The sequence below is a fragment of the Falco naumanni genome, chromosome Z (assembly GCF_017639655.2).
Source record: "Falco naumanni isolate bFalNau1 chromosome Z, bFalNau1.pat, whole genome shotgun sequence".
NCBI classification, from domain to species: domain Eukaryota; kingdom Metazoa; phylum Chordata; class Aves; order Falconiformes; family Falconidae; genus Falco; species Falco naumanni.
Genome location: NC_054080.1, coordinates 12,057,739 through 12,084,515, shown reverse-complemented (window position 1 = coordinate 12,084,515; position 26,777 = coordinate 12,057,739). Strand labels below are relative to the sequence as shown.

Below are 26,777 nucleotides of genomic sequence, written 5' to 3'. Positions count from 1 at the left end.
TGCCTCCTCCTAGCTTTTCCCTTAGGATTCATGTATCCTTTTGTTTTTTACCACCTGTTCTCTAGGACATGGGAACAGGTTTGTTTTCATCAGAAGTCCATAGCACAGTGCACTGATCCTGTCCTTCAAGAAAACTTGCTGTTTGAGCTGGTTTGACAGGAGGAATCATCAGTGTCGTAATTTTGACCAACAGGAATCATCCAGCTGCTTTCTCAAGCATTCTCCTGATTTTGAATATATGTTTATGCAGACACAAGGTGAAAGAACATCACCTGCATATGACAGCTATTTGTAGCAATGCTTCTTCCTGGTGAATACACCAAACCCTGTTTGAACTATTGTCATGCTTAAGAGATGTATTGAGAGAAGTCACTGACTGCTCACATGTCTGTGACTGCATGACATGCTATTCTAGGCTCATCACCCTCCTTAAGCCCTTGTGCTCTGTCCTTGAACGATTGTAAATGCAGTAGATCAAGCCACAAAAAGTTGTGCACTCTAAGACATAGTCGTCTGCATTTCCTTCCACCAATTCAAGCTCATGTTCCTTGTTGCCTGGTTGATAATCAATACCTTCCTCTTTTTTTCTAAAGAGGATGGGAAAAACCTGGTCTCTTCATGCATTTCTACAAGGTTAGGGTCAGAGCACTGACCTCTCTGCTGTGCAGCAAGACAATGAATGACCTCCAGTCCTTAAGTGACACAGGTCTAATAAAAGACTACAGCTATCCCAAGTGTCTACTTCAGACTGGACTCCTCAGCATGAACAGTGGTACCTAGCTGTGTTTACAGGACATGCAAATCACAGCTGGCTTGGCCTGTGATGACTGCACACGAAGGCAGAAGTAGCATTTAGCTATTTAAACTGATTGAACATATCAAGGCAACTAGGAAATTCCTGACAAGTAAATCAAGGGGTGTAATTTATTTCCAACGATGAGTTTCATGGTGTATTCTGTGTTCTGACATGAAGCACAAATATAATGTCAGGTACTATTGATTATTTTCATACCAGCGCTTCGAAGAGATCAGCAGAGTGGAAATACTCAGAAAAACAGAGACTAAACCCCTGCAGTGGTAGGAAACCATGAGTGGTTCTACAGGTCAGGCTTCCTGGTTTAAAACAGCATTTTACAGGCCTGCAATGGTGGGGAGGTGGTGAGTGGCTTTGGGAAATAAGGGTGTGGAGAGAAAACTTGTCTAGGGGAAGAAAGAAACTACAGTGCTAAGAAAGAATCTGTGGTTCACTTCCTTCAGTGCCTCAGTTCAAGGTATTTGACTTCCCTACCTCATCTACTCTTGACAGGTTATGACTGCCATCACTTTGAAAGTCTGAGCCCACCCCCCATCTATGGGACTTGTTTCATCTAAGACCTATCCAGTACTGCGACCTGCTCTCCCTCTACCACCCAGCTCTGATACGGACTTCACACCAACCAACCGCGCTGAGTAGAAAGGCCAATTACTACTGTAGCAAATTCAATAACTCTTGAGTGATTATGTGTGTTAAGACACTTTTAGGTACACAGGTCAGCACTACATTAACAAACTCTCTGCTTTTATGTGATCAAGTTAATGGTTACTGCCAGAAGCAAGATATCCCAGACACTTTCTGGTTCAGGTATACTCTTAACTAATAATGATTTGAATTTGAACATGCAATTTCAATAGGAGAAAATATTTTGCTGAAATTACTGTACGGTGGTAGATTAATGGTTTTAATACTGATTAACAGTGGAATAGAAAAAGTAAGGGTGGCAAGGCAAAGTGAAGCATCTGACACTAATTGCTAGAGTCTGTGGTTTCTAAGGTAGAAGTTTCCATACACAACATTTGTATCTTTGATGGTTTATTATATCTATATGTATCACCAAGTCCCTGATGATTATACAGAATAATCTGAGGTACTACACCTTAAAAATACTAGAACTGGTTCAGTTTTTACCCTTCTTTTGAGTACCTCCATCTTTGAGCCCAGGCCCCAGCTTTCCAAAAGCAGATCTTCCAATACCCAAGATGAAAACACAGCCAGCAAGTTCAACTCATTCAGTGGAGCAACGATAGCTTTCCAAAGGAGAAGGATCTTTACTCTTTCATTGCCTGGATTGTATGCAGTCTGTGCAGCAACACTGAGAGATTGTACAGTTCTATTTGTTAGAACAGAGGGTCTACTTCTACAGAAAGCAGACATTCTTTTGCCATTTTTCTCAAGGGGGAAAAAAAAAAGCTCACTTAATGTTAAAACGCTCAGTGTACTTTATAAAATTGAACTGAAATCTACAATTCAAAATTCCCACTAGATCTGCGTTACCTTCTTTGCTTTTGTATGTTTCCAAGCTTAGACTGATTCATAGCTGCCTCTTCTACACACAGAGATTTGGTGATCTTTTTCATCAAAGCATCTAAGATACTCAGCTCATGCTGCAGAATAATGAGTAGTCAGGACAGCTTCGTGGTAAAGTTTCTCTTGGGAATAAAAAGCTACAGAGTCAACCACTGAAAAAAGCAATGACAGTACTCCTTTCTCCACTGCCCACAAAAACCATCGTCGTTCCCATGACTCACCACATCAGAACCCTCAAAAAAGCACATGATACAAACAGCTTATATTACAATTCGCATCTTTAAGCTCTATCGAGCCTCCTCCACAAGATTCTTCTTCTCGAAACTGTTTCACTGTGCTACAGCTTCTGCAAAGGTCTGTACTGAGCTGAGGTATGTAAAAGCAGTAGCGTTTTATTTATACATGCACTGATCTCTTGGCCTTCCCACATGAAGGATGAAATTGTTAACAGTGCTTACAGTTCAGTAGTGTTATGGGGTTCAGGCAATCCCCTGCAGATGGAAACAGGATGCTCAAAGTGTCACTAAGCAAATCTGTAGACTACAACCCTGAAACTTCATGGGACAGCTAAGTTTCTGCAAAGGATGGAGATGCTTCAACTGCCCCCAATTTAATAGATGCTTTCTGACTTCTGATTCTCATTTAACTTCTCTTGTTCTTTTTGTTTTCTAAAACTTGCCTCCATGGGTAAAGCAATCAATGTACGTGAACAATTGTATGTTTCAAGGTGTGGAGATATGTGAAAGTCTATGTAAGGACTATTTTTCACTCTTAAGTTACTTTGTTCTGGTAGTATGATCACAATTCCAAAATAATTTACCTTAAATTTTCTTTCAGCATGGAGCTGGAATTGGTTACCAGAGATAAAACCAGCAAGAAAAAAGGCAAAACCAAAATGAAACACACCAAGTATTGAAAAAGGCTAACTAGAAAAATATGACCTTTTACATGAATTGTCTGTGCAGACAATGTTACCAAAATCTCGGAATGAAGAACTTATCGACACCAGTGTGATGCAGATAAGCAGACACTTCTTTATTGACGGCTGGGTGCGTGACAGTCCTCTCACGATCAATGCACACCAAGCTTCAAAACCATACACCATGTACAGAGCTTATTCATACATATTCATTAAGTATTCATGCATAAACATAATATTTCCTGAAAATCACCAACATACTCTCTTTTTCCCCACTTCATTTTTTTATTTCATGAAACAGAGTAAGAGCAGGCACACTATATCTAACGACTTTAGATGAGATGATACTACAACAGCAGACAGGACACTAGCAGTGTTTCTGCATACAGGGGAAAAATGAAACAAAAAAACCAAAACCACACCCAAACAACTGACTGTTGCATTCGATAAATTCATGTCTGTTTTGATGGACAAAAGTAACTTTTGTATTTCATTAAACTCAAATGCAGTACCTGTACACAATAAAAAAACACAAACGCTGACAGAGTGTGCATCTCTTGATGACTCTGGTTTGGACATTCATTTAAAGGAAGCACAGAAATAGGGAAGAGCAAGCAACTATGCACTTCACGCAGCAAGGAAGTCTTACATCTGACTTTGACCTGACAGAGGAACCAAAGCATAAGATAAAAATTGCTGTTCAACAACATTGCTTTTTCAACATTAGAGTTCATGCTCCTGAAAGGCAACTGCAAAAATCCAGAAAAAAACCAGGTTTTAAGGTAAGTAAAGACATTAAAAGGTCAGGCAGGTTTCTGCTATGGATAAATCAAACCTTGTAGTTCTGAGAAAGAACATTCCTCATTCTGCCTCAAGTCGAGGTAAGACAGGAAGAATAAGATTTCCAAATGCAGAGTCTTGAGTTATGAAGTATCCTGACGAATGTGCATGTGCGTGCTGGAAAGAGAAAAACATCTGTTAAAACGTAACTCCCTGAAGCACTGATATAATTCAAGACTTTACAGGTTCTGTGGATTAATTATTTATTTCTCCCAGCCTGCTCCTCAACTGATTGTCAAACTCAAAACCAGTATTTTTAGATCAGCCACATCTGAAGAGGACCCATCAAAGGAATTAACTTAGCCATTCCCTGCTGCTCATTTTTCAGCAAATCCCATGGAGATGAGGAGAGTGGTAAATGAACCCCTGATCACTCTCCTCTGCCCACACCCCCCGTTTCTACTCCCCTCTATAACCAACTTACAGGTCTTGGTTTGTGACAGCTGCCGCGTATCACACCAGAAGCGTGCATCAGTAGTGTCACACAACATGAGGCTACGTGTACAAATGACACATGACCAGACACACTCCTGTACAACATGGGACACCAGCATTCTGCTCATGTGGTATGTATATGCTTGTTCACCTGAGGAGGGCAGCTGCTGCTTACAGCTCTGGATAACCTTTGTAAAATCCTATGTAATCCTTCCCAATTCAGAGACTGGATTCCACTAAGCTGGATGGCCTGTATATTCCTTCCTTCCACCACTAAGGAAAAAGCCTAGTGGATATCAAATTTAACCTAAGCCAGCAGTGTGCCCTTGCAGTGATAAAGGCTACCAGTACAGTGAGATGCAACAGCACAGCAAACAGGCCAAAAGCTGTATCTGGGATACTGTGGTCAGTTTCAGATACAAGCTGGAAGGAGTTCAGCAGTGACCCAACGAGACAGCTGGGGCTGGGCTGGAGCTCTCAGCATCCAAGGGGATGGTGAGAAGACTGAACTTCTTGTACAAAGAGAAAGCTGACAGGAGATCTTATGCTGTTTTCAGATATCCAGTGATAATATATAAAGAAGCCTGCTAGACTCAGAGCCAAGGAAACTTCCAAACTTGATTTGATCACACTCTGACCAATGTGATATAGCACTGCTGTGAGTTATACTTTGAGCAGGGCACTGAGCTAGAAACCTCCAGAGGATCCTTCCAGCGTACAACATTCTGTGATCAACACAGGACACAACCCAGAGCTCACTTCCACTCCCATTCACTTCAGGCAAAACAATCCAGGCCTTTACTGGGTAATGGAAACACAACAAGGCATAAGATATGTGGACAGGGCTGCTAGTTTGCACCTCAACATTGTTCCCATTCCTGTGCCCTCTGCCAAGTCACACTGTCTATAGAGTGCCAGAAAGACATATGGCCATTGTACCGGCTGTCCTGCTCAACTTCCAATTTCAGCATCAAACTCAGCCTCACCTGACATGAGCAAAATAGCAGCAAATATAAGCCCGTAAATATACAATTAAGTTTTCTAAATCTTTCACCCCATCACTTGTAACTGCAGGGTACTTACTTGGGTCTACTCAGATTCAACCAAGGAAAGCGGTGTGGCTAGTTCTCCCTACTGTTCATGAGACATTGAGAAGTATGATGAAACTGACTCTTGACTGAGATGTACGAAACAGCCCTGATGATGGTGTAGGCTAGATTCTTACAAGCGTATTGAGGGATAATGAGTTGATAGATTTAAGCTTTCATTAACAGAAGAAGAAACTTTATTTGTTACAAATACAGAAATGTATGAAACCTAACCTCTAAATGTGGCTTTTCATTCAGTCTGGGTGCAGGACTGGTCTCTGGACTGAAAGCCCAGCTAAACTCTACCTGACAGCATCGTCTAACCTGTAGTGCAGCCTTCTGCTGTGCTGCAATGTGCTGTTGCTCAGCATGATCACGGAAATCCTTGTTCAGCGGTGATCTTGCAAGTGCAATGCTGCAAAAAAGAACAAGATAGTATGATACATACCACAGAATAAAAGGTCTCCTTGCCATTCTAGCCATAGATTCCATAATTTGCAGAGCCCATAATTTATTTGATTCATGGCTTGACAATTGTTAACTATTGTTTGGAATTACTATTTGTTAACATGAGAGAGAAGAGGAAAATGGCGTGACCATAGCTGTATCATTTGACCTAGCACAAAAAACTGATGCCAAACTAAACCCAGAAGACTCACACCCCCAGAGCCTGATGTGGATTTCGCTCATGGGTGGTGTCCCACTGAAGCCAGTGCAGCCCGCTGGGGTGCAATGTTAACACAATGTCACCAATTTTTTAAAAAACTGCTTTGTGTTTTCACCATTACTCAGTCAACTCAGTGACTGTTCTAAACAACTGTGATATACTGAAGATTGCACAGCTCTTAGTGCTTCCACTGAAGACCAGTTTTTTGGCGGATGGGCAGCAGATCACTGTTTACGGTAAAGGAGCTTCCTGTCGATGTAACTGTAACAATGGTCCTCAGATGATTAAGCTTACAGTACCTAAACCTGATTTTTGTTACCTATCTCAATGCAGCATATATTAGGTTTCAAATTAAAATTCCTAAATAGGTTTTCTTGGCTTTTGTATCTTAAGACTTGTCCACCTTGCTAACCAAAGAAGAAATAAAAAGCAGACCTTTTTTTTTTCCCAACTCTATACATGTAGCATGATTAGCCATCCTCCAGACAGCAATCAGTGAGGACTGCCATTATGGCTGTCTAACAAGGCAATTTACAACTACCTTTGAAATTGGCTCTGCAGACTGGTGCTGAAAGCCCAGCTCTTCTTGCTCAGAGATAAAAGTATGAAGGACAACAATGGATTCAAGCAAACTCATCAACTGTCCTTTCCCAGCAGCTTCAATGTCAACAACCGGTAAATCAGTAAATCAGTTTTTCAAAAGCAACCATGCTCATGAAAAGACCTTTAGCCAAATCTATGCCTAAATGCATAATGAAAGCTAAGTAACAAATCCTCTGAACAGATGTTATGACAAATATTAAGATAAACTTCACTGCTGGAGAAACATAATACTCTGTCTGTTTTAAAACATAGTATCAGTTTGAAGATATTTATTTTGCATTAATTCTGTACTCTGTAACTTTTCAATATGATTTCTTTAGATAAGGCCTCATCGTAAGCTGACACTTTTCAAGAGAGGTCTTCTGGTTTTGGATAGAGGATCCCCATATGCCAATGCCAGAAATCAATTAATCATTCATCCTTACACTGGCCATGCCACTATTGTGCTTTAGGTACATCAAGCTCTTTTCTGTCAAGTTTGTAGAATTTCTATGGTCTTATTTCTGTTAATTCTGTGGTCCAAAACCTTTGGCACAGCATCCCTGCCAGAGAACTGTCAGCTTCTCAAAAATCCTACATCAGCCCACCATGCCAAAGCAGAGAATCTGACTGCTGCTTTGTAGCCCTCCTCCAACCCCACCTTCAAAATTAGTAAATTCTAATACTGCTCACTAGCATATAGCATTATTTTTCCTTAAAAAAGGAAATCAAACAAGCACTCCCTGAAACTCTGCCACACACTTGCAATGAAGTATGGATACACTGTTGCTAGGAGTCAGGGGTTGTACATAACCCCCTGGTATTTCTGTTCTTCTCTAACCAATAACTTTGCTTGAATAATAACTGTATACAGACTCACTCAGAGATCTAACTCAGGTAATTTCAAATATTCTACATGCTTTTTGACAGTATGAAGGAATTAACTTGACCTAGAATCTCTTTGAAAAAACACACAGGCAGCACTCACACTGTATTCAGAGTATTTGACTCTTTTAGAGACACTGCATGTAAAGCACTGTGTCTAGAACACAGCACTGCACTCACTTCATGCTAACCCAAAAGTTCAACTATCTCAATTTCTCCATGTAAACCAGCATGTAATTTTCTAGTTACTGATTTACAACAAAAATCTAACCTTTTTGTCTTAAATGGGAGAAATCCCAGTAGCAACTTTTACATTCAGATTAGATTATTACACCTTAAAGTGTAGAATCATCTTACAACACAGCACCTTTTACAGAAAGATAAAGAGTTTTGTTTTGCAGTAACATCAGCTGGCTTTATCTTGCAACAGGGAGTTTCAAAGATAACTAGTTCACTCCCTGCCGTAACTGTTCTCAAAACACATCCTACCCTGAACCTAATGGTCTACTACTTCCACTCCTTCGGGCATTTCAGCTTTACAATTAAATGCTTTCTCAGTGCCTGCTCCCTGATCCTTCTTTAAGATAGACTTTAGTGCAGTTGTGTAAGCATATCTGGTTCTCCCCTTCTCAAATGGAAATCACACAAGCCAAAATTCAGGGTCTGTGAACAATTTTGGATACTAATATGTTGCTGAAGTGCAAGGTCTCTCTGACTGGTTATTGAGGATGGTCAGAAAACACTCCTTGTAAGTGTTTAACACTCCTTGTAAGTGTTTACATAAGTTTACAGCTCACTTGTTTTTGGTTTGTTTTTTTCCTTTGATGTAATCAGTGATGTCTGAACAGGTCTAAGAACATAAAATACCTGGCTCCAGGGTGATTTGTGGAAGACTGGTTTTGCATAAGTAACTTTCTCTTCTCCTTGTCTAGTTCTGCCAGGATTGCAACCCTATTTTTATTCTGGAAACCTGGTAGGAATGACAGAAAAATATTAAGAGATTTACTTGGTTTCTATGGCCCAGTTCTTAATCTTGTGGAATTAAAAGCCTCTGTACAATATGACATTATGATGAATACACTAATCTTTAAAGCTTTGCACCCATCTGAAACTCTATTAATAAATAGGTTTCATTTTTCCTTTTCTCATTTTACAACATGAAATAGCTTCCTTACGCTATCATACATAGTAATAATTTTAAAATGCACATTTCTATCTCAAGCTAGATCCTACCCCTTCCCAAGCCAGCTCTAGAGCTACAAACAAGGTACGTGATCAAATACTTGCCTTTCAAAAAAAAAAGTAAACTTACAGGTTCTAGACTTAAAATTCAGTCACTGAATGTACAACTCAAAATTAATGGAGTAATATACCCATGGTGCCTAATTTCTCATGCCAGTGAAAAACTGTAACACAAGTTTTACATATGTAACAGCTAAGAATGAGATGACAACTAAGCTTGTACATGTGCTTATACAAGAATCACCATCTTTTATTCAATCTACGCAGAAAGGTTTTCGTTTTAATATACTGATGTCCTTACATACACCCCATTATAGTTTAACCCCAGCTGGTAGCTAAGCACCACACAGCCACTCGCTCACTCGCCACCCCATGCTGGGATGGGGAGGAGAATCAGAAAAAGGTGGATGAGGAGGAGAATCGGATAAAGGTAAAACCTGTAGGTTGAGGTAAGAACAAATTAATAATTGAAATAAAGAAAAATACTAGATTATAACATTAAGAATAATATTAATAACAATAATTGTAATGAAGAGGGGAGAGAGAGCAGAATTCAACCCAAGAGGAAACCCCCTCTAAACAGGCAATGCACAATACGCTTGCTCACCATCTGTGACCAATGGCCAGCCAGTCCCCCAGCTGCAATGAACGACTCCAGGCCAACTGCCCCCAGTTCATACACCGAGCGTGATGTTCTATGGTATGGAATACCCCTTTGGCTAGTTGAGGTCAGCTGTCCTGGCTGTGTTCCCCCCCCAGCTTCTTGTGCTCACTGGCAACACATACAAAAACTGAAAGCAACAACTTAAACTATCTGTGTGTTACCAACACTCTCATACTAAACCCGAAACACAGCACTGTACCAGATACTAAAGAAATTAATTTAAGAAGATTAGCTTTATCCCAGTCAAAACCAGGACAACAGACCATCCTTACTCTGAGTATGACCACAATGCTGGAATACAGAAGCAAAATTAAACTGTCTGGGCACAATGAGAACATGACCTTTATTTGCTTTGCACATCATTCTCCCAAAAGGACCTTGTATACTAAAAAAAGGGGTCAGGAAGTAAAATGACTGAGGGAGTGCAGAAAATGCCTAAAATAGCTGCCATTTGTGTCTTTTCAAAGTTGCCTTTTAAATGGAGAATGTGGCAAAACTGCTGCGCTTACACAGGACTCTTACATGGAAAAGGATCACATTGCAGCCATGTCCTGGTTTCAGCTGGGATAGAATTAATTTTCTTCTTAGTAGCTGGTGCAGTGCTGGGTTTTGCATTTGGTGTAAGAACAAGGCTAATAACACACTAATGGTTTGGTTGTTGCTGGGTAATGGTTACACTAAGTCAAGGACCTTCCAGTTTTTCAGGTGTCAGTGAGAGGGCTGGAGGGGCACAAGAATTTGGGAGGGGACACAGCTAGGACAGCTGACCTGAACGAGACAAATGCATACCTATATATATATACACACACAAAACAGGCAGATAAATACCTATATATACATACTGCAGGACATCATGCTTGGTATATAAACTGGGGCAGGGGGACAGGTTGGCCGGGGCTGAAGATCATTGCTCGGAGACTGGCTGGGCACCAGTCAATGGGTAGTGAGCACTTGCACTGTGCGTCACTTGTTTTCTTTTCTCCCTTCCCTTTGGATTTCATCCCTCTCTCCTTCTTCCTCCTTTTCATTATGACTATTATTATTATGATGATTACTATTACTGTTCTTTTTGGTTTACTATCTTTCAATTATTAAGTAGTTCTTACATCAACCCTTGAGTTTTACTTTCCTTTCAATTCGCCCTCCCTTCTTTCTGTGTGAGGGGGCAGCAAATGAGTGGCTGCATGGCACTAGTTACCAGCTAGGGTTAAAACACAACAGTCCACCAAATAAACCAGATACACAAGTCCCTGATGTTGCTCCACATGCCTGTATAGCACAATTAAGGACAACACCTGCAGAACTGACTCTTACAGGCCTCTATGCCACCAAGGACATTCACATCAAGAATACACACATTTTTTTTACCTCTCATTTGCTGCTATTCTATAAATATCAAGCCACTACACTGTCATAAAAAAAAAAAAAAAAAAAAAGGACGTAAGAGTCAAATTATCTTCTTTATCTCCTCCATACAAAAAGTCAAAGTAATTCTCATTGGAAACTTCTGCATGTTGTGGTCCTGTCCCGAGTACTGTTTTACTAACATCACTAAAAAATGGTTACCCACAAGCTGTCAGGAAGCCCAGACAATGCAACTCTTAAGCACAGTATTAGCATGCCAAGGTAAAATGATTTCAAATTTATTTTCAGTAGCTGCACTTAAAAGTTCATTCCCTTTAAAAGATCTTCTGTTGCTACTCGGTTACATAATCCAGTATTTCCTTCATGAGCGTGGCTCTAAGAAGACAATTATCAGGCAGAAACTTTCAACTCTAAATAATAATTTGCATCCATATTGCCTTACTATCAAACCCCCACATTTTTCTTTTTCTGTGCCTAACATACACAGCCCTGAGCCTCAGTGTCTCACAGTTCTTGAAAGAAGAGTCATTTGATTACATTTTACTGTGGTTTTATGCAAGATCATCCATACCCATCTTTACATTTGTTAACAGATTTTTTTAATTAAATTTAATTAACTGCTGTTTTCCCATCTGTTAATCTGTCCTTCCCACATGGCATTAGTTCCACCTAAATTCTGTTTGGTAAGTGTATTGATTCAGGTCTTTGATGTTTCTCTGCTCTTCATGTATCGTACACTTTTTTTTTTTTTGAACACCCTGCACTTGCAGTGAGATTGAAAGATGAAAACACAGCTGAATGTGTGCTCTAAGAGATAAAAAGGCTGAGAGTTCTTGCTAACAAGCTAAGATTCAATATTTCTGAGTGGCAGCTAGCCCAGACTTTACTTTCTCAGAAATTCTGGGGACAATACTGTGACAGGATGACTGAAGTACCTCTAAGAAGGTCTGAACCAGTGATCCATGTCTGTATGCTCATTCTACAGAGTTTTCAGCCAAAAAGCATAATACTTGGCACATTACTCAGCAGCCTTCTGCTAGTGCTTGTTTACCCGAAACTACACAAATCTAAAAGCATGCTTGGAATTCAGACAATATGGTGATTGAGGCAAGAAAAAGAAGACCACTTTCTAATGTAAGTTGCTGTCAGCTAAAAAATACAGACTAAATATGCTTACATTTACCATGAAGCAGATGGCATGATTCAGAAAGGCTTGAGACATGTAAGAATAAAATTTTAAATGCTGTTTTTAAACTGTGATAAGAAACTGCAAGATTATCACTCTCTTCTATTTTAGTATGTCTTGTTATAGTACCTTATGACAGAAACTCTAAAAGGGACTCAGAAGACACCCAAGTATTTTTTCTTCATTTTCTTATCCCTCCACTAAGACAGTTTTTTTTTTAAAACAAAACAAACCCCTTATGTGCTGGTTTTGCCTGGGATAGTTAGTTTTCTTCACAGAAGCTAGTATGGCGCTATGTTTTGGATTAGCGATGAAAACTGTTGATAATAGAGGGGTGGTTTTGTTACTGCTGGGCAGTGCTTACACTGAGCCAGCAGGCTGGGAGTGCACAAGAAGCTGGGAGGGGTCACAGCGGACACCACCAGGACCCCAACGGACCAAAGGGATATTCCATACCATATGACATTATGCTAAGTATATAAGATGGGGGAAGGAGGAGGAAGTTGGGAGTGCTGGCATTTGTCTTCCCACGCAACTGTTATGTGTGATGGAGCTATGCCTTCCCGGAGATGGCTGAACAGCTGCCTGCCAATGGGAAGTGGTGAATTAATTCCTTGTTTTGCTTTGCTTGCATGTGCAACTTTTGCTTTACCTACTAAACTGTCTTTATTTCAACCCATGCATTTTCTCACTTTTACCCTTCTGATTCTCTTCCCCATCCCACAAGGGAGGGAGGGAGGGGGCTGTAAGTGACTGTGTGTGGCTTGGTTGCTGGTTGGAGTTAAACCACAACACATAGTATGCTGCTCTAGAATTCAGACAGCACCCATCAGCAACCTGCAGTACTGAAAATGTAATTTAATGGTAACTAGAAAAAAGCCTACCTGAGAAAATGAAGGACATTCAGCATATACATGTTAGTGCTCCTTAGCTGAGCAATGTGAAGCTCCTACAGGTATTTTAAACTTTTTTAAAACGCAAAGTAAAACCTATTAATTTAGAAGGTAACAATGGAGAGGGTGGGACATGAGAAATCCATTCTAGAGAGAAGTCTGGCATCCTTACAAAATAGTTCATCAGATGTGGCAATACATCAGCAAGACTTGCATTTAGATACTTCCCTACCCAGGATGCCACAGTGTTTCATAAAGACCAACCTGAAACAGCTACAGAAGCTTTCTACTTCCATTATAAAGAAAGTAATTTTTCATCTATAGATTTGGTATCTGTTCTGGTTTCTAGTACTAAAAATGTCAATTAAAAAAGGCATCTTTAATACAGATGGGATTCTCATTATGTGAAAAGGAAGTATAGATTTTCAAACACAGCAACTTAATAAAGCTTTAGAGTTTAGACTTCCCTTAACTGTGCTGAGTTGCACTACTGAGTTTGAACAGTTCGTGAATACTGCAGTTCATTAATATTCTTCTCTGCTTTGCAGACACAAGAGTCCTGACCCAAAATGACCCATTCAAGGCAGCTAAACAGATTAATGGCAGTGTCAGATGTCAAACTGAGCACCTGGCTCCTCAGATTATTCTCTAACGTAGCAGATTCAGGACATTTAAATTTTAAAACTTGTTCTTTCTGACACCTCTGTTACTGACATCAAACATTGTATTATGTGGTCTGTGCAGAAGCTAAAAGTTTACTTAACACCAATGTTTTGCATGTGAAAGGCAGAAAAATAGAGAAAGCTGTAGCCTTGCTGAGTGATACTGGTAGCTTTAACAGCTCACAGCAAGCTTCGCTCTTTAGCCTAATCCTACCACACTACCTCACCTACCAGTGAGGTTGCTAACATCACTGACAGAAATTCTGCTAGCTAACCCTGCATGGCAAGAAACAGTACTACATTTATCTACTTCAAAGTCCTTGCTTTTCATCTTGTATCTTTTCCCTGATCTGCTGGTTGCTTCAAATTCACAGTGTAAGTTTTTTTGTAAAATGGATTATTTATCATTTGTCCATAGGTGTGTAAACAGCACAAGAGCCCTAGTCTACAACTTTATGTTCAAGATACACTTCTACCTGGAAAAATGGTTTCAAAGCTAGATGTCTGTTCTAAGCTCTGTATGTTAAAAAGCACTGTCACTGCACACTGATCTGCCTGCTCAATTCAGAAAGCATTTCAACAGCCATTTCTTTACTGATGTGCATGCTTTCATAAAGGGTAGCCTTAATGAGCAACCTCTTAAAAAGCAGAGTCCAAAGACCTTACTAAATGCACAATGCTTGGGAAAAAGGATGGAGTAACTGTATTTTGATTTTCTCTTCTACTTATGACTACTGGCATCACAAAACGTCATCTAAAAATCTGCTGCACATCAATATTTTCAGTAACAATTTACATTCAGATATGCTTTCATATACACTGTGTGACAATGAAACAAAAGGTGTATTAATAGATCAGTAAATTAACTTGATTACTAAAAGATGTACCAACATCTCGTCTATCCCTCCAGAAAACAGCTACATGCATAGCTGAATGTATGTTACTGACTGCTTTACAGCCACAAAGCTCTCCAGGCAAGAGATATGCTACAGTCCTCAAGTACTGTGCTTGCACACACATCACACATCCAAGTTTGTACATGATCATGTAATTCAGTCCACAATCTTCATTTTTAACACAGACTAGGTGAACATAAAGCTAAATCTAGCTGCTCAGATTGTGTTACGTGAATGCACTTGCATACCTTTAGGCCAAAAGGATAAAAAACCACCCAGACAGAAAGAGACATTGTAGAATCGCTACAGTCTGAAGCTTAGAATTCTGTACATATTTCAAGAGCTTGGTTCTTCCAACATAGCAGAACTCTTCTTTTCTGAGAAGTTCAGCCCTGCCTGAAGCAGGATCTGTACTTCTTCCACCTTTGGGGGACCGTTCCTTCCTGAGCTGTCACATTTCTCTCATCTCAGAGGGCTTCCTCCAGGAGACCCGACGTGGAATCTTTTGTTTTACTAAGACACAAGGTATGCTCTGGCCTTGCTGCGAACAAGCAAACACTTTACAAGAGCACCCTTATTACTGCATGTTATGTAAGTACTGTGAAGTACTGCTGCAGAAACAGTATATTACCAAGCACCTGAAAGTAATTCCTGTAACTTAGAAGCTGGTTTCCAACACCACTACCAAAATGTACCACTCGTATATAAACAAATCTTGTGGACACACACAGCACACCAAAAGCTTTTCCACTTCTTTTAAATGCTGTAATCAGTCTCACGCAATCAGTTCCATGTGGTACTAATGGCCTGAAGTAAGACTTTGTATTTGCTTTTGTTGCACTCACATGCAGCTCCTCCTATTTGAAATTCTAATCAAAAGACTGCTTTCCTAAGAGGCCAATAAAATAAAGGAAGTCCAGCGCACAAGATCTTAACCTTTGTAGTCAAGAGTCTGCAATCAACAGTCAACTAACTCCTAGGAAAACAGCCGGTACTAATCAAAGCGAAAGAAACAACTCTGTACAAAAAATTGCAAGCTATCTGTGTAGAAGACTAATGCTTAATTTACCTTTACCATTTTGAGTAAGTGCTACCACTCATAACCCTTCCAGTGAGTGTTTCAGTAAATCCCTGTTCCTGTTGTCCAAAAAGTGGGAAATGAGAGAATTAATTGCTTGAACGGTACCAATATATGTGCCACGCAGCAAGCTGAAAATACAGTATTTTTCTAAATCTCTTTCACTACCAGGCTGCATCTGGCAAAGAGAAAGACAGAGAGGTTTTCAGCTGTTGCTCAAATTTACCTGTTCCTTTCTAATTTTCCTAGGTGCATTATTCATAAGCTTATTTGGCTGGTTAAACTTGAAAAGCGTTTCTTGCCTGCTTAGCGCAAATAATTTTCATATGATAAACAGTTCCTTTAGGGAACCACACAAGTGATCTGTTACCCCTCACAAAGTATCAGCATTTCAGAATTAATTACATCCAGCTTTGTCGACTTTCCTGGATAAGGACACTCACACAAAAATGTGCACGAAGCCTCTGGGTGCTGGGAAACTTCTGAATTCATTTCTCATAATCAGTAAGTGAAAAGCCATACCTGAGAAACTTTTTTCTCCTCAGCTTTTCCGTGGAAGAGGCAAGCCCGAGTTCCACTAAAACTTCCAGAAAGCACCACCAGAGGGCGATTTAAGACCCTCCTTCAATCTACCGCGTGGCCGACCACTTCCCCGGCCTGCGCCGGCCTCGCGCAGACCCTCAGCTCCCTGCAACACACATGCCTCCGCTAGACAGGTAAATCTTCGAGTCTTGAAGGATTTTACGGATGCAAATCAGGTGCACCATCAGCCAAAGAAATATTTCATCGGAGCTAGCATTATGACTTTATTGGGCTTTTCCTCCTAGACCTAGCCACCTGCTGTCTCTGACAGCTATTACTGACTAGGTCTTACTGTTCCCATCACAACATGGAATATATTAACACTTCTGGCTGTTCCCTGATGCCGAGTGCAAGAAATGCAAGTAATGTTCAATGCTAAGTGTTGTTAAGTGTCTGAAATATGCTTCAGGAAATAACCACAGCACCACTGGCATGATAGGTACTTTATAACCTGAGGATAAAGGGAATGCACAGTCCCCAGCCATCAATGGTCTTTTTCAACCATTTAACGTGTGTGTCTTTTCCCAAGCACACGTTCTGCTACTTTCAGCCCAACCTTCCTGCCGCTCTTCCCTTTTCTGCTCTTTCGTTAAGTAAACTTACGGTTTTGGTGACTTCACTGACATCTGGCACTTAACTTTTTCCCTTGAATACTCAGATTAAAACTTACCTTGTCCCGAAGGATTTGCTGCCATCCTTGAATCTTCAGCCCCTGTTTTATTCAGCTGCAGTTCAAATCTTTTAATCCCACAAATATCTGTAGAACAGGCACAATGTAAGATAAACCTATTCCTTTAAAAGAAAAGCTCGGATTTCATTCTGTTAGGGATTTTTTAAGTATGGCAAGCATTACAAAGCATAAGCCAAATATAGCATACATATTGCTTAAACCATGTAATACTACTTATATTGTTCTGATTGAAATTTTTAGCTTGAAATATCAAGAGTTGCAATCAATTCTTTTTCAGGTTCTAGTGCTTTAAGAATAACCTCTCCAGTAATTCCAGAGTCGCACACACTTTTTCCTAACAGAACTTCTTCCTGACAAAGTATGTTGGCCCACACTTAAGCAGCATGTTAAAGCATTATACTCTTCAAACGCTAAAGCGTTGAAAGACCTCGATGTAGGCTCTAACTCAAGAGAACCGACTGAGGAAAGCCAGTTTAAAACTCTGATACGAGGCCGGCCAAAAGCTGCCATCCTCACAGCTGTGGCAAAACAAAAAGCGATGCCCACTGTTCAACCATACGTCAACTCAGACCACCATCAACTGCTGTTTCCATTAAGGTGCCAGGCTATGTGAAGTGCGGCGGCAAAGGGCTCCAGCTCAGCCGGGCGGAGGGGAGGGATGGCAGCGCTGAATCCTGCAGGAAACGCGGATCTCAGTCAGAATCCAACAAGAGAGCAGGGAACAGTTACGCCCCGGAACTGCGAGACCCTGCGCACCAAACCCAGCGCAACCAAGTAACTCAAAGGCGATGCGAACTGACGGGCCACGGCACGGCTCGGACCACGTTACCCACGGCGCGGCCTGGCCCGCACCCCGGCGGATGCGCCCGGGTGCGGGGGGCTGGGCTGGGGGGGTGCAGGCAGCGCTGCTGCCCCCGCTGCGCCTCGCCGAGGTCCGCGGGGCCTCATCTGCCGGCGGGCTCACTGCCCGGCCGCTGAGAGTCCGGCACGGCGCGGAGCCCAGCGACGGGGCGGCTGTAGGGCCGGGGCTGCTCCCGGGCCGGGAGGCGGGGAAGGGACGGGACGCGGAGCCCAGGCTGCCCCCGCCCGCGGGAGGGCTCTGCCTCCCGCCTCACCGCCCCGTGCCCGTGAGCAGTCCCGCTCCCCCCTCCCCGCACAAGGGACGGACTCTCCCGTCGTCGCGCCCTCCTCGGGCCGGCAGGGGTGCGCTGCCCGTCCGCTGCCGCCGCCCTGCCCGGGCACCTGCCCTCCCGCTGCCCACCTACCCGAGGGCTCCGGGATCGGGCGCTGCTCCGCTCACCCCCGCCCGCCTCTAGCCGCAGCCCGGCCGCCCCACGGCCATGCCGCCCCACCCGTGCCCAACTTGGCTCGCCCAGCCAATGAGCTCGCGGCACGTGCTCATGACGCACGCACTGCGCAACGACGTATCCGCGCCATCCAGCTTCCGCCCGGGTGGCGGCGAGGCGCGTCACGTTCAGCAGCTTGGCGGGCAGGGCGGGCCGGACAGCCCCCTTCAAGCGGCGCGAGGCGGGGCGTGGCCCTGCTGAGGGGGCGGGGCGGGGGCCGGGCCCCAGGCCCCAGTGACCGTTCGCTTCGGGCTTTAAACGGTGGCTCTGCTTGGTGGCTTGGTGCCTGCAAGGGAGGGGTTCGGGAGCAAGTGCGAGGGTCATGCGTGGATCACGCTAAGGGGACTTGGGGCATCAGCACAGTTAAACGGCAAAAAGAAAAGTGGAAAGGTTGTGCCACGTCTTCATCGCCGCCGCGCAGTCTGAGTTTGAACACAGCAGGAATGACTCTTCAGCATGAATTCCAGAAGGGGTTGTGCATCCATGTTACTAATGCATGTTTTAGTTTTGAAATGGCAAGTGATGGCTTTTCAAATGAGAGTATCTTTTCTTACATGATCCAGTCTGTCCTGCAGGATAAGCCTTAAATAGCACAATTCGTGATTTATTTTTTTTTTTTTTAGTGTGCTCGTGGTCAAAACACTTAACTTTGACACAAACCAAGCTGAGTAGTGATGTGAACTGTGGCCCCTAACAGCTGTGCCTCTGATCATAGGTGGGTAAAACCAGTTCTTGAGAACTGCAATGAATAAATAACACAGCAGGCCACGAACAGATGGGGCCAATCTGGCCAGCCAAGAAACCAGTCACACTGCCTGCTTAATTTTTATACCCAGGGGTGGTTTTAAGGCAGTAAACAATTGTCATGCAATAAAGGCCCTTTTTCTGAACCAAATTTGAAAAGAAGTACAGAGAACCAGTTACTTTTTTCAACGTAAGTTGTAGTTCAAGGTGTCTGTAGTTAGAAATGCTTTTACTGCAGGATATTGAACTTCTTAGTACTGAGATTTTGGTGATGTATGTAACAGGTGTTTCTGAACAAATGACACTTCATTATGGCAAGGGTGGTCTTGGAACAAACATCCTGTACACTGCAGGGCATTTAATTTCATCTGCTTCCTCTTCCATCAAGTCTTAAAAGTTCATAACCTCATTGCTCTCCAGGGTTAAAGTAGAAAAACAACTTATTAAAAAACGTTGGTTTTCTTGCGAATGAATTATCTACCTTGGTAAGGATGTGCGCAGGGTGTACGCAGTGTGAAATGCCACACTAGTCCATTAGCTTGGACAACAAAATATGTACATACTTGTTGAGGACAATTAACAATTAGTAAGATCTGCTGCTGCAGCCAGCTATTCTAGATGATGTAGAAAGAAATTAAATTTTTGAGATGGTACGGAATGTATAAGAATCCTGTCAGTATCCATACTACTTGATTGGTTTGACTTAAACCAGTGTGCACTAGTATTATGCATACAAATTCTGTCACATAGAGACTTTTGCTAGCCAAATATGCTATCTGTCCATGCATTTATACTTTTTCAAAGCCTCACTAAGTGTGAAATCTGTAAAACGGATCAAATTTCTGTCTAGAGACTTGTAACATCCAGATTTAGAATTTGGTTACCTAGATTGTTTGCCTGGTAAAGCCTGTCTCTGTGCATTTGCGTGTGTGTTAATGAGAAAATCCAAAACAGCACTTGAGCAAACAGCAAACATCTGACAATCTCAGGGAGTCTTCTGTTTGCTTTAAAGCCCTGTCAGTTACTGGAAGGCAAACATCTCAGCCTTTCCAAAATAGAGGCATTATTTTCAACTCTTTATCTGAACAGCTGATCGAGCACCTTCTCTCCTTCTGATGTTTTGGTTTTGGGTGGTTTTTCTGTAGGTTGGTTGGTCGAGTTTTTTCCATTTTTGTAATTTCTTAGTGTGACTTGAGAACTGTCATATGTGCTTCCCCCCCCCCCTGCCACCCCCCCCCCCATCCCCCCCCTTATTATTATTCTCTCTTGGATGACCTGCAGTCCATTTTTTCTAGACATCTCGCTCGTAATCCTTGAGTGAAGAGCAGCGCAGTGGTACATTTCCCTGCATTGTCATGCCAGGACTGGGCATGTAAGTGGTTTGGAAGAGCTTCGGTTTGAGACAGACAGGCTTAGTTGCTAAGCTTTTCTTTGACACAGCTAACACTGGCAAGAAGAATTAAGAAGTGGACAGTGGTGCTTGGTTGGGGATTGAGGAAGAAGGTAGAAAAGGAAGAGAAGTCATCAGCAAGAAGACTCAGGTGCAGAAAGGTTGGGACTCAAATTCTGCAGTTCTATACAAGTGGGATGAAAATTAATCACAGCAGAGCATCTCTATGGAAACATAGTCCTGCCTCAAGTCAAATGACCCTTTGGCTCTCAGAGGAGTGTCATATCAGTACATTAATTTCCTCCTTGGGATGTAGAAATGGGAAAAGAGTGTGTAGCTCTTGAAAGGAAGGGAGTCTAATCTGTCATGCATTCGAATACTTTCATTTTCCCTGAATTTTTTTCCTTCTTGTTCACTATAATCAAATAAAAATTATAAAATACGGCATTTATAGCATGTCTGTTAGAAAGTCATTACAAAATCTTCAGCTTAAAAAAACACTGTTCTTCAACATTGCCTCACAAATCTGGCCATGCTGCTTCTTGAGGCAGTAAAATGCTATTTTCCAGGCTGGCTGTTCTCATCATCTTGGTGTACAGGGAGCTGTGTATCTCATTAAATAAACAAAAGCTCAGCTGAACTGGATGTGATACTGAATGATCATAGACTGCAATATCTCAAAATGGCCATGGACAGTTCTATTCACTACGGTTTGCTTGCAGTTGACAAAGCTGAGGTAAAACAGTGATTTACTCTCCACCCGCCCCCCTCCAAATGAAAATGGGCTGTGTGGGATGTCTCCTTGGCTTGAGCCAAGATCTTCCAGAATGCTGCTGTTATTTCCAACTGGCAGTGCTACTCATACAGATCCATTCTAACCCCTACCTTCTATTTCTATATTTAATTTGCATGTCACAAAAAAACCTCAAAAACAAACAAACAAACAAACAAAAATAGAATGTTTTGAAGAGTCTTTAAACATTTTACTTGGGTTATTTTTTTATATCCAGTTGCCTCAAGATATTGTATCCATAGTTGTACACTTTCTCCACGGTGGGATTTCTGATTTTTCATTTGATAGCCATTTAGGACAGACTTCCACTTTCTATCACAAGTGCCCTATCTTCCCACAATCGTGTTTATTGCTTCCCCATCAAACTTGACAGCTTTGAAGGCTTTTGATGCAGCAAAAGCTCACCCATTAGCTTAAATGTGTGCATCAATAGTGCTGTTCACTTGAAAGTGATCCCATCTCTGTACAGAGTCAATGCAGACGTAAGATTTAACTGGGTCAGGTCAAAAGCCTGCTCTCTTCAGTCACTGTGGTGCAAGACATGAACTGTAGCAGCATAGAGAAGGAAGAACTGTTTTCCAAGGGCAGCTGGATTTTATTTTTTTTACATCCTCTAGAATGGTCTTGTTTCATACTAGTTTCATATGCTGTTATGTGCAGACAGACACAAACATTATCCTGTCCAGGTAGAGCATGAGGGAGAGAAGGTAAAGGGGTCAAGGAGAGGCTGTCAACAGCGAGGTAAAAAGCTTTTACTGCCACTGACCTGGCAAACCAGCCAAGCCTGACAGCATCACAGTCTGGCTTGTGTGGCCTCTAGTCTACCTTATTGGTTTTTGTCTGTACTGTGCTATACAGAGTGCTATAGAGAAGAATTCTATAATTTATGCTTTAAATAGAATGAAAATATTAATATATATAAATAAATAGAATAAAAGATAAGTATCTATAAACTGATGAAAAGCAGGTGGGTTTTATGTGTCTGATTGAGTAAATAAACTCAACCTGAAGTTAGCCTTCTGATATTCATTGTAAACTCTATTGCCATTTTATGTCTCACTGTCTGAGCGAGAAGATGAAGATGCATTACAAAAAGAATGTTATGGAACAACTGAGAGTCCTTTTCAGGCTCACTATGAGCACTTACAAAGCCATCTGCCGTGATAAAAACATCTTGAGTAGAATTATTGGAGTACCTGGCACTCCAGATCAGAAAAGCCATAAAACCGTGGTGCTGGCTATCTTTAAATTTATAAATAGGTTTTTTAAGAGGTGACCTTCTGTTAGTATTAAGGAGTTGCTCCAACCCTTGCTTTGAAGAAAAGGACTTTGCCACAACATATTGCTGGCATGTAGTATATTTGCTGCTTTGCTGCTGTCTGTAACATCTGTCAACTTTAAAATTAGGAAATGTATTAAATAAGAAAATGTGGTTTTTTAGGGGATTTAGACAGGCAATAGAGAAAGCACCTGGATCTCAGACCCCACCACCAAACTGCTTCTATACCAAGAACTGTAGGTATGTCGCATATAATGCAACTCAATAGTGCTACATAGAATCTCTTCAAAATCCCTGTTCTTGCTCATGCTGACCTATGTCTCACCCTTGGCAAAAATGACAGGAGAGAGCACAAACGCTGAATGATTTCCAGTTGCTGTGAGAGATGCTTAATTTTAATATATATCAGCTCTAGTTGAGAAGATACAGCTAACCAGCAGAAGTAATAGGAGTACTTCCTGAACCAACATTGCCATAATGGAGGTGCAAGAGCAAGGGTCCTCAAACTATGGCCCGTGGGCCGGATACGACCCTCTAGGGTCCTCAATCCAGCCCCTGATATTTACAGAACCCCCCCCGCTTCCCCCCACCCCCCCGCCCCCACTGGGGGTTGCAGAGGGGGAAACCAAGCAGCCGCAGACAGCTGCCTGCCACTGCATCCATGCGCCGGCCCCTGGTTAAACAGTTTGAGGACCCCTGTGCAAGAGTATGATTGAAAAGGCAGGAGAGAAGGCAACCTGTAGATCCTTCCTCTCTCTTTCTATCCTAGCAACGATCCAGGGAGGTAGTCTGTAGGCCTTTCATTTCAGTGATACAGAGGCAGAACTATTTTCTTCAGAAAAAAAAAAATGTGAAACTGATGACCTTTGTCTTGAATTGGTGAGGTTCTTGATCCCATGGTTGACCATCTGTCGTCTTGCCCAGTTAGTATCATATGCATACCTATTCTGTTATATCTCTTTTCTCAGCTAAAATGATGTAAACATAATAAACAGGATTTTTGCTAGAGGAGCATCCCAGTTTTTTCAGGCTAACTTGGGTTAAGAGGTGGCCATCGAATAGCAGTATCTCTTCAGCCAGTCACTGATTTTGATTCTCATTGTGTATTTTATTCTGCTGGTTTTGTGTTCCATGTGCTGACTGGTTTTAGCAGTCAATGTTTAACAAAAAGAAAACTATAAAAAAAAAAAGTCAGGGAAAATACTACAGTCATAAAATTATACCACCCTTATAATTTCTTAGCAGAATTAAGACATTTATTTCAGTGCTGCTACTATTAGAAGAAATGGACACTTCCCTTCCTCAGTTTTTGCTGTACATTCCTGTGCCTGCTGCTGGAGCCAGATAACCCACATGCTGATGCATGTAGAAGTTTTCTATTTGTGCGAGGAAAAAATTTTCTACAAGAAGTCAGCTACTTAGCATACCTTTTTTCTGTTTTGTTTCATGAACAAAAGATTTGGAGTTGTTTATGACCTCTTAATAATGCAGGACTAGTTGTAATCAAAGTACAATAATTTGCTCCTAACTCTTATTTTTCAAATGCCAATCTTAAAATGTTTTATCTTCTGTGTTTCGGAAGTTACAGCTCTTGAAATCAATTACATAAGATTGTCATCTTCCATGTTAAAAAAAATAAAAATAGGTTTCTGTCATGGCTGAAGAGGAAGCTAGAAACTCGCCTCAGTCTGTGATACGAACTTGCAAAGACAGCTAAGAAAAGGCCAGCCAGCTGTAGAGATTTTTCAGATTACAAATATAAAGTAAGCTTCATACATTTTGAGGTATGATTCACAGTTTTTTAACTCTTCTCTTTCTCCGTATTATAGTTTTGCTTCTGCTGCTGATGGTATGTATCATTGTTAAACCTAGATTGCCGCTTATACAGATATTCACAGACTTAGTATTGACTGAGATCAGAGGAGGATAGACATCTGTCCTTAGTCCTTAAGAGATTTACAGATACCCTAACCCTGTCAGTTTGGTTTCACTAAATGCATGTTATTATCAGAAATGGGTTGTAGTGAACATTTATGTTGAAGTGACCTAAGGATCAATATAAGAAAGGAAAACTGAGAGGTCACCTCACATCACTTCAGAAACTAGACATACTACTTCCACAGCAACAAACATTATCTGAATCCCTGAATCATTCAGGCTGGAAGGGGCCTAGGGAGGTCTCTAGTCCAATCTCTGCTTAAAGGAGGGTCAGAGATGAGATCAGACCACACTGTCTTGAAAATCTCCAAGGGTGGAGGCTATATAACCTCTCTCCACAACCTGCCCCACTGCTTGGCTGTCGCTGGGGGAAAAAGTTCTTCTTAATGTCGATCTGGAATCTCCTGTTTCAATTTATGTCCTTTGTCTCTTGTCCTCCTGCTATGCACTGCCGTGAAGAGCCCAGCTCTGTCTCTTCCGTGCCCTCCCTGTGGGCTACTAGGGGCTGCAATTACATGCCCTTGAAGCCATGGTGGCTCCAGGCTGAACAAGCCTTGGCCCTCCAGCTTCTGCTTGCAGGGCAAGTGCTCCAGTCACCAACCATCTTAGTGCCCTGCTCTGAACTTCGTCCAGTTTGTCTGTGTCTTTCTTGTGTTAAAGGGACCACAACTGGACACAGTATTTCTGCAGAAATAGTAGAGTGATAAACCCTGCCCTCCATCTGCTGCCTGTGCTGCTTGCTGTTTGGGCAGCCTGGATACCGTTGGTCTTTACTGGAAGGGTGCAGCAGGCTTGTGCTTGGCTCGCTGTCCCCCAGGCCAGTAGGTTTAATGAGCAGAAGGTCATTTGTATCTGCACAGCGTGGGAACGCCCCGAGGTTTCCAACTGTTGACAACGTTTGTGTAAGCATCCCTGACAGCCTTCCTTTGGAGAATTGTTCTGAATTGGAACACACTGGGTGGGAATGCTTAAGGGAAAAGACAGCAAGAGCTGTTGGTAAGCTGTAAGCCTTCAAGACACGAGCTTTCACAAAACTGAAGGGAACTGGTTCCTGAGCAGTGCAGCAGATGTGACCCTGCCTGCTGCTTTATCACAACAGTTTCCACTTAAGATTTGAATAGTCTAGAAGAAAGCTGGGGTGTCTATTTATGCTGGCTAATTTGTGTTGTTTCATTTTTCTGAGCAATAGGTTGTTGTTTCAGAAGCGTAATGAATGAAGCATATTTCACAGTCTCTTTCTCACTGCGGCCTGGGACTCGGTTGGGACTTTTGATTGTTACCAGTGTGATAAATTGTGAACTGTTTGTTCATCAAACTTTGGCAGAATAATGGAAATTTACGTGAAGTATGCAAGGTCAGCCACCAGCATCCAGCTATGTAAACCCGATATGCAGGAATGCTAAAGAGACTTGAGAAAGAGAGGGAGTTTGGGTCTGAAACTTGAGAAAGAGAGGGATTTAGGGCCTGAAACTTGAAAAAGAGAGGGGTGGGGGACTCATGAAGACGAGGAGTCTGTGATGTGAGGAAGACAAGGAGTCTTCATCCCCACGACCACCAGGAAGAAGGCAGCGAACGACCCCCTTAGCAACAAGCCGCGCAGACGCAGAATGCACCACTAAAGAAGACACATATACTGGAAGATGAAGGGTATAAAACCAGTGACTTTCGGGAAGTGAGTGCGCGCTGTTGGTGGAGCAGGAGACTCCCCAGCTGCCCAGCGCTGTTTTGCTTACTTGTCGCTTGCTTTAATAAATTAATTTTTTTAATTTGGCCAGTCTCTGTCATTTAATTGGACAGGTAAACTATAACAACCAGCATTCAAATATTATGTAATACTAGGTATTTATGTATAGTAAGGATTGATTCTTTCATAGCTTTTTCCTATGCTAAACGGAGGTCCACAATGTTGCGCTCCCCTGTGCCTGCTGCATGGCACCTGGCACTGACACTTGTAAAACTTGTGAGCTTAAGCTTCAGGTGGTGGTGCTGCCCTTTTGATTCCCCTTGGAAAAGTTAAACATGAGCAAAAATGTTTACAGCATCCCAGTTCTGTTTGGTCACGTATCTGTATATGCATTTCTGCGTATCTGTATCTGCATTTCTGCATATCTCTGTATAGCTGGAAGGGATGACAACAGTCTCACAGCGATCCATCTCTTCCCCCAGTAGCATGCTATTCTATTATGTCTAATTAATGCCGAGCAAATTATTTGCAAAGAGTAACTCATCAGACAAATGCAGTTGCTTTATTTGCTCAGGGAATATCTT

The 26,777-nt window shown here is 42.0% G+C and overlaps 1 protein-coding gene across 7 annotated transcripts; it reads right to left on the bottom strand.

The window, feature by feature from the left end:
* Window positions 1-3,358: 3,358 nt before the first annotated feature.
* LOC121081307 (INTS3 and NABP interacting protein) lies at window positions 3,359-18,410 on the bottom strand. Of its 7 annotated transcripts, XM_040580221.1 has the most exons (7): window positions 18,285-18,410; window positions 17,594-17,693; window positions 16,999-17,085; window positions 8,628-8,730; window positions 5,951-6,041; window positions 4,099-4,220; window positions 3,359-4,012 (listed from the first exon to the last, which is right to left on the bottom strand). In XM_040580221.1, the coding sequence occupies exons 2-6, from the start codon at window positions 17,610-17,612 to the stop codon at window positions 4,125-4,127; spliced, it is 396 nt and encodes a 131-aa protein (XP_040436155.1). In that variant the 5' UTR covers window positions 17,613-17,693; window positions 18,285-18,410; the 3' UTR covers window positions 3,359-4,012; window positions 4,099-4,124. The 7 variants fall into 7 exon arrangements, with proteins under 7 accessions (XP_040436155.1, XP_040436154.1, XP_040436158.1 ...); XM_040580220.1 differs by having other exon boundaries at window positions 3,359-4,220; XM_040580224.1 differs by lacking the exon at window positions 17,594-17,693 and having other exon boundaries at window positions 3,359-4,220; window positions 18,285-18,409.
* Between the last annotated feature and the right edge of the window lie 8,367 nt (window positions 18,411-26,777).

Bases quoted from the DNA above. Each gene is read 5' to 3' on its own strand.
- LOC121081307 (XM_040580220.1), bottom strand. The intron at 8,731-16,998 runs GTAAGTTTTAAT...CATTCCTACCAG, and splicing joins AGCAAATCCTTCGGGACAAG to GTTTCCAGAATAAAAATAGG. The intron at 4,221-5,950 runs GTTAGACGATGC...TTCTCTTTCCAG, and splicing joins AGCAGAAGGCTGCACTACAG to CACGCACATGCACATTCGTC.